Source organism: Cucurbita pepo, chromosome LG07, assembly GCF_002806865.2.
Source record: "Cucurbita pepo subsp. pepo cultivar mu-cu-16 chromosome LG07, ASM280686v2, whole genome shotgun sequence".
In the NCBI taxonomy this organism is placed as follows: Eukaryota; Viridiplantae; Streptophyta; class Magnoliopsida; order Cucurbitales; family Cucurbitaceae; genus Cucurbita; species Cucurbita pepo.
In genome coordinates, this window is record NC_036644.1 from 5,815,276 (window position 1) to 5,826,203 (window position 10,928).

The following is a 10,928-nucleotide window of genomic DNA, read 5'->3' on the forward strand; positions in this document are numbered from 1 at the left end:
TATATATATATATATATATATATATATATATATATATATATATATATATATATATATATATATATATATATATGTTATGATATGATATGAAATATGTTATAGTACGAGATATGTGATAAATTGATATGTTTGTGATATGATACATTGTGATGCGATATGTTATAGTATGAGATGTATATGAGGAGATGTTATGTTAAAAACATGGAACGTTATGTTATGTCTCTTAAATTGTATGTACACAACATGAGATGAATGACATGAAATCACGATAAATGACATGAAATATAACCCCGTGAGAATCATGTATGATACGGGAACTGAAAAATGAGAAACGATATGATATGAATGATGAATGATATGTGAAATGATATGAAAAACGATATGATATGTACAGAATGCTAACGGGATTGTATTAAATGATACTAAAAACGGAAAAATGTTGGGACCTCATGCATTATGTGTGCTCATACATTGGGGGATATCCCTATTCCATTCGAGGGTACGGACGCGTACATCCATTAGGCAAACGAAGTATCGTTATGTTTTACATAATGTTGCAGTGACGGTTACTAATTCTAATGGGTGTCCGGTAAAAGTTGAGCTACTAGAGAAGGCTGGCCCGACAAGAAAATGGGCCTAGTAGTGTGCGAACTATCTGGTGAGCCCATACTCGCACGTATGGGCTGTGTGTAGAGTATATGGTACACATCCAAGCTGCCCACTAGAATAATGTCGTAGGAAAAATAAAATGATATGATAGGTCATGTCATTGCATTCGCATGTTCTTGCATTTAACCCCAACAGTGGAGTCACTTATGGAGTATTTCTTAAAATACTCAAGCCACGTGTTACCTTTATTTCGGGTTAAGGCAAGACATTCTTGTATGGCTAACGACGGCATCGCAACTCGAGACTATGACACATGCATAGGGTAGTTGTATTTATTTTCTTAGACTTAGACTAGGATAGAATGTTTTTAATTTAAAATGCTTATTTATTTTATTTAGTCTTTTGTTGCGTCGTTTTTAAATGTGTTTTCGAAACACGTAAGTCCTTCGCTGTGTTGAAGGTTATGTTTTATGAAATTTAAAAGAAGTATTTCCGCATTCAATGTTTATGATATGCATACAGTAGCGACCTTAAATTAGGTAGAAAATTTTGAGTCATTACAATCTACAACTTTCATTGCATGGAATGACATCAACAAAGTTTCTTCTTCTCTTTTCTCGGTAAAGCTGGATTGATCTCTTTCTCTTTTTTCATGGTATAGCATTCATTCTTGTCAAAGTATCCCTCGTCTTTGTTGTCATCATCACCTCTAATTAGATCTGATGACCTGCCAACATCTCTACTTCTTCCTCGACAGCCTCTTCCACGACCTCTGCTTATTCCTCGCCCTCTAGCTCTAGAATAAGTAGTTACTAATTTACGGAGTAATTTTAGGCGAAGTGATATGAACCCAAGAGACATCAATCATACAATATACTTCAATGAAGATCTGAAAATATTGTTGAAATTATCAAAAGATGTTTCAATTCATGCCACATTGAAGAAGAATGAAGTTTGATTGTTACAAATTTTGGGTAGGTCACAATTTAGATTAATTTAGAGTTATTGTATTTTAAGACATTTTATTGTTACATTTACGCTAATTATGGTCATGAAGTATGAATGTTACAACTTTTGGAATGCCTTCAATACTTTCATTTTGAGGCTATATAAAGCTATGTATATTGTATTTGTAAGGCAGACTTGGAAAATATAGTAAAAGAAGCATTTGTGCTCTTCTTTAGCCAATGACTAAGTTTCTTTGCAATTCTATGTAGTTTAGATTGCATGTAGAATCATTCAAGCTCGACATGATCAATCTTGCTTGTGGAGTGATTCGAATCTCAAACAAGTGTTTGAGATATTTGATCAACAAGAGTCATTCAAGCTAGACATGATCGATCTTGCTTGTGGAGTGATTCGAATCTCAATCAAGTGTTCTTGCCTTGAGATATTCGATCAACAAGGTAATCCGAATCTTATTCCCCTTGTATTGATTTCCTTATCTTATCAAGAATTGTTAGTAGACTTTAGTTACTCCATAAATTATCACAATAGTAGACTTTTAAAGTCTCTTCGACTCGATAGTTGACATATTATCACAATAGATAACAGTCGAACGTGGTTGCTTGTGATTAAGAGATTCAAGCATCCTTCATAACCAAATTGCTTGGAACAAGCATACTGCTACTGCCACAAACTCTGCTTGAAGTTGAGCACGTTTTAATCTCATTGAGCCTTGGTACTTCTTCTTCATTGAATCCCAAATCTCCTTAGACATCTTCTTCTGAAGCATCGTTTCTAAGATAGTCTGATCAATGGACTGAAATAAGTAGTTCTTGACCTTCAAGTCCTTCAACTTCAATGTTGTCAACCGTTGTTGTTGAACAGCTAAAAGTGCATTGCCTTTACTTAGCTCTTCATAACTTGTTTCTACCATATCAAATAAATCCTTTGATCTTAAGAAATTTTCCATCCATATCGTCCAATGATCACAGTGACCATCAAATCTCAGGATAGCAGGTTTGAACAAAGTTATTAACTTGTCTCTCTGCACCATTCTTGGCAAGATCGCACATTTTTTTGGTGGCATACATGTTTTTTTTTTTTTTTAAATTCTCGAACCAACAATAGTCTAACTAACCACCAATCCAAGTTCTTTAAACACGTTAAGTCTACCTATTTCCTGTCCGATTATGCTTTACGATGACGCAAAGCACAAGGACAAATAGTTTCAAGCGTTGAAATCTATATGTATTGGGCAACTTTACGTTAGCATTATCGAGAAGAGTTACACGAGAATCAAAGCTTAGTTTATAATATGTTTATAAATTGAAGGTACATAATTCAAGACAACATCACAAGCATCAACAAGGGTAGCTGCATTGGCACAAACGAATGCCAACGTTGGTGTCGCAGTAGCCCTGTCCTCCATTGTGCTTACTCGCACATTTAGCACTACAGCAATAGTTGTTGCATTTGGAGCTGCACTGCCCTAGACCATCTTGACAAACCTTTGCCGGTGGTGGTGTCATACGACAACTATAAAGACACTCGCACAACGCCTCGTTGCCGAGGCGGTTGCAGCGGCCTTGCGGGTTCTCGGCTGGGATGTGCCTGGCTTTGCACCTTTGGTCGCAGTCGCTTCCGCACTCTCCTAGCCCTTCGGCACATAAGTCGTCGCTCTTTACTTCTGGCTTCTTGTCTGTCCCGTCAACATCAAATTTGAAATGTTATTAGGTTATGAAATCTCAACGAGAATAACAATATAATCTTGTAACGGTTAACTAAAAAAACTAAAATTTGGAAAGTTTTAGGAAAAAATTATGTCCCATTCGAGTTTCCCATCAAGGTTTTTATCGTTTTTAACCGATATTATCCTCTTTGTGCTTTCCCTTTTCGAGTTTCTCATCAAAGGTTTTAAAACTTTCATACCCTTATAAAGAGGGTTGTTTCATTTTCTGTTTCATTTTCCTCCCTAACCAATGCTTTAAAACTTTCATACCCTTATAAAGAGGGTTGTTTCATTTTCTGTTTCATTTTCCTCCCTAACCAATGTGGGATCTCCCTCGTGAAGAGATTTCCATACCCTTTCACCATCGGCCCTATGCAGAGATTTTCACACCCTTACAAAGGGTGTTTCATTTTTCTCCTCAACCGATGTGGGATCTCATAATCCGCCTCGATGAGAGATTTCCACACCCTTATAAAAGGTGTTTCATTTTCCTTCCCAACCAATGTGGGATCTCACAATCCGAGGAGAGATTTCCACACCCTTATAAAAGGTGTTTCATTTTCCTTCCCAACCAATGTGGGATCTCACAATCCGCTCGAGGAGAGATTTCCACACCCTTATAAAGGTTGTTTCATTTTCCTCCCCAATCGATGTGGGATCTCACAATCCACTCCCTTTCGGGGCCAGAGATGCTAGGGAGAGGTTTTCATACCCTTATAAAAAGGGTGCTTCCTTTTCCTCCCCAACCGATGTGGGATCTCACAATCCACCCCCTTTCGGGGCCCAGTATCCTCGCTAGCACTTGTTTCCTTCTCCAATCGAAGTGGGACCTCCCAATCCACCCCNTAATACCATTTGTAACAACCCAAGCCCACCGCTAGCAGATATTCTCCTCTTTAGGGCTTCATCTTAAAGTTTTTAAAACGCATCTACTAGGGAGAGGTTTCCACACCGTTATAAAGAGTGTTTCGTTCTCCTCCCAAACCAATGTAGAATCTCACATCCAAATTCATAGATAACTCAACGAAAGAGAAAATATTAATCCATGCACTTACTAATTGCTAGCAAAAGAAGGAACACAAGGCACAAAGGTAGAGAAATCTTCAACATTTCAAAAGACAAGAGGCAAAAAAAAGAACACAAAGCTTGAATTTTGTCTCAACATTACATGGAAAACACTGATATATCGATAAAAAAAAAGGAGACAATTTTTGGAGAAATTAAACTATGAACCTAATATTGGGTAAGATATTATTATTTTTTAAAGGTAATGTATTTATTTGAATATATTTGAAATTAAAAAGAAAATATATGGCCATTTAATTTATTTAAGAAGATAATTAATTAGCTAATTTGAAATTAAAAAGAAATAATTACCTGATTTTTTTGCTAATTAAGAACTCATTTATTAAAAAGATAATACATTTCACATGATGACATTCATTCTTATACCATTTTTACATTTATTACTATATCCACGTGGCATTTAACACTTAAATAAATGGAGTGCTATTAAAAAAATTAAATACCAAAGATTTTAACATAAATTTTAATACTTAATATTTAAAAAATAAATAAATAAAAAAGTTTAAGGTCAGGTAATAGAGTCAAAGGTTTCGGAGTCGAGCAAGTTGCTTGACTAATAGAAAGAATAGAGACAAGAGAGAATATGCTTGAATTAATGTTGAGTCTTTCCTTGTTCAATCAGGTTCAGGTTCGGGATTGAATAACTCTATCGGCTCTCATGAGCTTATTCAAACTTAAAGGTTTTATCTTTGGCTTAAATAGCCTAAACGTTTACTGGAATTTTGGTGAAAACTAAATAATACTATCTGGATAATTGATACAGGATCCAATATCAAGATTTGTTGTAACGAGCCTAGATTTTCACTAACCTAAAGTCGCTACTATGATCATAATTTATGCTTTGATGCGGAATTAAACATTTAAAATTTCATCCTAAAATATTGTCATGGACTTACATGTTGAGAAGTATCTTTAAAACAACTTAAAGAAATAATGAATAAAGCAATTAAAACATTAAAAAGTAAAAACACTTTACACTCACCTAAGTTCAAAAATGAAATACCACTATCATATGCTCGTGTCATGGTTTCTACTTGTGATGTCGTCGTCAACCGTACATGGGTGTCTTGCCTTTACCTGAAATAGAAGTAGCACGAGTATTTTAATAAACACTCAGTATGTGATTGCACTATTATGGTTAAGAAATGCAAACACATGCAACTCATGATCCAGAGACCTATCTTTAAAACCATCACAGGGTGGCCTCTAGTCCCGACGAAATTGACTGTGTCGTATTTTCCTACACATGACCCCCACGTGCGAGCGTGGATCCCCAAGCGGTTTGCACCCCCTAGACCCATCATAGTAACATTAACTTGGGTTGTGTCTTAGAAAAATAATCGTCGTCACAAGATTATGTCTAGACTGGAGACCACCTATATCATGATGATGATCATGTCACGCATGACACTCGAGGACCTGCTAACCTCCAAATGTCGCTACGAACAGCTAGCTCGACTATGATGGGTCTAGGGAGAGTGCGAACTGCCTGAGAATCCATGCTCGCACGTGTGGATTGTGTGTAGGGAAGTACTACACATCCAATTTTGTCCAGACGGGAGACCACCCATATGATGGTTTTAACAATAGGTCTCTAATCATGAGTTGTATGTGTTTGTTTTCCCTGACCCCAATAGTGAGGTCACTTACTCAGTATTTCTTAAAATTCGGAAGTCTTATGCTACTTCTATTTCAGGTAAAGGCAAGACACTCTTGTACGATTGACGACGACATCGTAAGTAAAGACCATGACACATGCATAGAATAGTGGTATTTCATTTATTAGACTTTAGGTTAGTATAGGGTGTTTTTATTTTTAATGTCTTAATTGTTCTATTTAGAATTTCCTTAGGTTGCTTTAAGGATGTTTTTGAACATGTAAGTCCATCGCAATGTTTTATGAATTTTTTTTTAATTATGTATAAGAGCATAGGTTATGATGATGGTAGCAACTTTAGGTTAGTAGAAAATTAGAGTTGTTACAGTGAGAGACATTATAATGTCATTAAGTAAAATATTATTACTAAATGATGAATATCGTATTTTTAGTAATCAAAAGTGAAACTCTATTTATACGTTGGATATGTTTAGACTGCGTGGGGTTCCTGTGACATGGCCTCCAACAAGCACTAGGTACTCGCCTTGCCTCGACTTCAATATTGCTTTTCATTCTCAGGAAAATAGTCTAATCGAACGCTTAAACCAGATTTTGGAAGATATGTTACGTGCCTACGTGTTAGACTTCGTCAGCAGCTAGGAGACGAAATTGCACATTATGTGACCCAGAACCGGAAGTCAAGACTGAACCTCTATTCCCGGATTGAACAGTAAAGGGATTCCTGAGAGTGAACTGTCAGACTCAACCTTCTCCGGAACCTTTTCCTTTGAACACTCAGTAAATAGGCTGGATGGATGAGAAGCTAACTCATTTTCTGATATGCCCTGACCGAAACCCGAACTCGTTTATGAATTAGACTGATCCTACTTCTGGAGCGAGTTTACAGTGAAAGAATAAATTCGGGGAGGGGAGAAGAAGACTCAGACAAGATGAATGAGACTGATCCTACTTCTCCCACTGATTGAACTCGGTAAAGAAGTAGCTCTTTGATTGAACTCAGTAATTAGGATGGATAGGAAGTCAAGACTCCTTATTTCTTCTCCTTCACTACTTAAGGAACCCTCTTTCACTCCGATCCTCTTCTCGTCGAGCAGCTCTTTGCTCATTAGCCTCTACAACTTGGGAAACCCTAGTTCGCCTACAATAATAGTTTTCAAACAACTAGTAAAATGACATTGTTTGAAGCTCTATATGGAAAGCGGGGCAGGTCTTTGGTGTGCTGGTGTGAGGTAGGTTAACGAGAACTATTGGGACCAAAGTTGGTCCAAATTACCAATGAGCCTATGCAAAAGATCATAGTAAGAATGCAAACGAATCAGAGTAGGAAGAAGAGTTACGCTGATGTGAGACATAGGAATTTGGAATTTGAGGTAGGTGACAAGATGTTCTTGAAGGTGGCTCGGATGAAAGGCGTCCTGAGATTTAGATGGAAGGGTAAGTTGAACCAATGTTTCATCAGACCCTTCGAAATCTTAGACTGGATTGGACTAGTGGTGTATGTTGGATGAAAGTCCCACATCGGCTAATTTAGAGAATGATCATGAGTTTATAATCAAAGAATACTTCCTCCATTAGTACGAGGCCTTTTGGGGAAGCACAAAGCAAAGCCACGAGAGCTTATACTCACGAGAATGATATTTTTTTAATTTAGATTTTTACGTTCGTATTTTTTTTAATATTTCTATTTTCAATATTTTGTGTAGGAAATAAGGGTAAAAGTACTAAAATACCCCGAAATTTAATACGGCCAGGACGGCGTCCCATAAAATTCACATTTTCAGTTGCCGTCGTCACTCTGATTCCCAGTCTTCCTGGAAAGTGAGACAACTGAGCTTGCTTAAACCCTAACAATGGCGATCGTGAGTCCCCAGCAGCAACCTCAAATCCACAGGTTTCCGCAATTCAAGTATGTTGACGGCGTTCGATGGCTTCCACCGCTCTCCGCATTCGGCCGGTTTGCCGTCGTTGCCCTTTTCGACTCTGATTCCGACTCATCCTCCATTGAAATTCACTCCCTTACTCAAAACCCGCTGGATATGGCTCCTCAGTCGGCTTGGACGTCACCTTCAAGAGTCTCTTCCCTTAAAACCTCTCAATTCTACCAAAACCCTCTCGTCTTCGCTTCGACTTATACGGGCTCTCTTCATGTTCTATCTGTCGAGCCAATGGATGCGTCGCTCGATTCGGAGCTCTCCGTGCCTGAGAAGGTATTGCACGATAGACCTATTTCTTGTGTCGATGTGATGGATGGTGGAGGTGAATGTCTGACCGTTGCGGAAGATGGACGGGTGAATTTGGTTAGCGTTGGGGAATCTGGATTGAATTATCGTCGGATATTCGATAGTAATGGGTTGGTGTCGTATACTGCAGCGAAATGGGCATCCCCCACTGAGTTTGCGACAGGAGGTTGTGGGTTTAGCTTGCAATGGTGGGATCAGAGGAAGCCCGGTGGAGCAGTTTCTCAGTTTAAGGGCGACTGGTATGTGAATTTGCGTAATTTTCCTGGCATCCTTTCATATATAGTTGAACGTTTAGCATCTAGGACTGGAACAGAATTGTAGGAAACACCCTGTTTTCTGAAACAAGAAGTGGCTTCTGAGACTGCCTTACTACACTACAGATGAACGTATGTAGTGTAGATTGATGAAAGAACAATCGGTTCCTCAAAATGTTCTCTGGTTTGACTATAAAAATTAGGAAATTAAATTTTGATATTGTGAAATCCTAAAAAGTGCAAGGCGCCGTAGTTGATTAATAGATGTGTTGAATTCATTCTTGTGGCAATTTTGCAGGGCTTCTGGTATTGTTCACTGCATGGACATCCATCCATCGCGAAAACACACTTGTTTGGTAAGCTCTGTTGCCTTAGATTCTTATCCTTACATCACACCTAAGTAGTCATAAAATCACGTGTGTTCGTATAAACTCCGCAGAAGATCAGGACTCCGAACTTGTGTTTCCTTTCCGAACATATATATATATTTTTTTTTTGTCCTAAAACTTTTTGAGAGATATCATGATTGGGTCGCCCAAGCCAGATCTAGGGTCTAATAATGAGGGTAGTATTTTATCACGGTGGAGTTTTCTTGCTCTCGCTATCGTTTGCCTCGGAGACATGGTCGAGAAGTACCATGCATGGTTGCTTCTGACTCCCTATGAGCCGTTTGACGACCTGAGTTTCTGTACTTTCTTCCGTTAAGTTTGGTTTATAGTGCTAAACATGCCTCTTAAGAATTCTCGACCTAACACTTTTAGTAGATTACTTGAGCAGAGTTATTGAGCTAATTAATTCAAAGACATATAGTTGTTATTTGTTATCTCTTGTGTGAGTTCAGGTCGATAGTGAAATTGATTTTCCAGCCTTAGAATCATCACATTATAGAAATTTTTAATGGTTCTTTTTTCTTGTTTAGGTTGATACCACTTCATGTTGTTCCATCTTTCTTATCTTGCCCTTATTTATGAGCTTCAGTATAAGTGTGCTTATTATTCCCCATGTTAGGCAGGAGGCTCTTTCGGAACTGTCTTTGCCTGGGATTTGAGGTGGCAACAGCAGCCTATCATTCTCTCAGGTCTAGAAGGGAGCAAAACATCAAATTTTTCGCCATGTGAAAGTGAGGTTTGGGAGGTTCACTATGATCCTTATATTAAGTCTGGCAACATTGGTGGCATGTCATCTTCGCAGATTTTACCTGCCATGATCTGCTCCGAGGATGGGATTATAACTAGTATTGAACAAGGTAGAAACTGGTGCTGTGACCATGTTTGATTGGTCGGGGCGAACCATCGTTTATCCAAAGTCTTTTTGTTGCTACATATCTAATATATAAGTAGTTTCCTTTTTCGTTCTGTTATCTAATGCCTGTTGGCTATTGTCTTATTTTCTGTTCCACATCCATAAAGTGGCTCAACTTTTCTATTTATGTGACTTGTAGGCAAGCAGCCTGTGGAACTGCTAGCAGAACCTTGTGCAATTAATGGTTTTGACATCGACCGTCAACGCCCATCGGTAAGTTGCCCATATAACTATTATATGAAAACTTATGTTGTATACTTTATTCACTGTGTTGTCCCTATCTCTAAAATAAGCGTCTTATCTAAAAGCTTTGAAAATAAATGGTGAGAGGGTTTAAGTGGTGGTTCTCGCTATGTTTAAGACTCTCTAAATATGCTATGCAGGAAGTGATATGTAATTTGGAATGGGAATCCGTGGCCATCCTCTCAAGACCTTGATTTTCAGAAGTCATTGTCTTTTCTAAATCGTTTGGTTCCGATCCACTATATCGATCCCTTTGACGATGTAAGGTTTTTTGTATCTATAGCTTTTTTACCTCTCGCAGAATGCATGCGATTTCTTAGTTTTAGGCTCATGTAAAATTTGAGGCTGTTGCTGGGTTTGGTTACACCACGTAATTTGAACTTAATTTTGAGATGGATTATCATATTGGTCTTGACCATATCAGGGTGATATGAATGATGTAACTTTGCATTGTCTTTTTAATGTATTTCTTCTGTTTTTCATTCTACTTCTCAACATGACGATTTTACCTTTTAATTTTTGTACCAATTAATGTTTACAGAATGTGAAGTACTTAGCTGAGCTTTATTGGAAATTTTTAATTGGCATTATTAGTTGTTGTGACTTAATTACAGGTTGGCAGACAGGTATTTTGTCTTGTAATTTTTTTATCCGAGTAGAAATCTTACCTGCTAATTATCGTGAGAAATTATTTATGCCATGACGCTTAATTTTATCATTAGATTAAATATGTTTGATGTGCAATATGCACAATCGTTGAATATACGAAGAGGATAGTATTTTAGAGTTATCCTCTAGGTTGGGTTTGGTATTTTTTTAATACTACTTTTGCATTTTTTTATGATTTATAATTGCCATCTTTGTGTATTTTATGATCCTGTATTTTATAATTCAAGAAATTT

General features: G+C 37.5%; 1 protein-coding gene across 1 annotated transcript; it reads left to right on the forward strand.

Annotated features, from left to right (window-relative positions):
- The first annotated feature begins 7,762 nt into the window (after window positions 1-7,762).
- Window positions 7,763-10,536, forward strand: LOC111798898 (nuclear pore complex protein NUP43). Its single transcript, XM_023682246.1, has 5 exons — window positions 7,763-8,466; window positions 8,780-8,837; window positions 9,490-9,727; window positions 9,923-9,996; window positions 10,167-10,536. The coding sequence occupies exons 1-5, from the start codon at window positions 7,838-7,840 to the stop codon at window positions 10,218-10,220; spliced, it is 1,053 nt and encodes a 350-aa protein (XP_023538014.1). The 5' UTR covers window positions 7,763-7,837; the 3' UTR covers window positions 10,221-10,536.
- Window positions 10,537-10,928: the final 392 nt, after the last annotated feature.

Coding starts and splice junctions, on each gene's coding strand:
- LOC111798898 (XM_023682246.1), top strand. CDS start 7,838: ATGGCGATCGTGAGTCCCCAGCAGCAACCTCAAATCCACAGGTTTCCG. Junction 9,728..9,922: donor TATAACTAGTATTGAACAAG/GTAGAAACTGGT, acceptor TGTGACTTGTAG/GCAAGCAGCCTGTGGAACTG. Junction 9,997..10,166: donor TCGACCGTCAACGCCCATCG/GTAAGTTGCCCA, acceptor TATGCTATGCAG/GAAGTGATATGTAATTTGGA.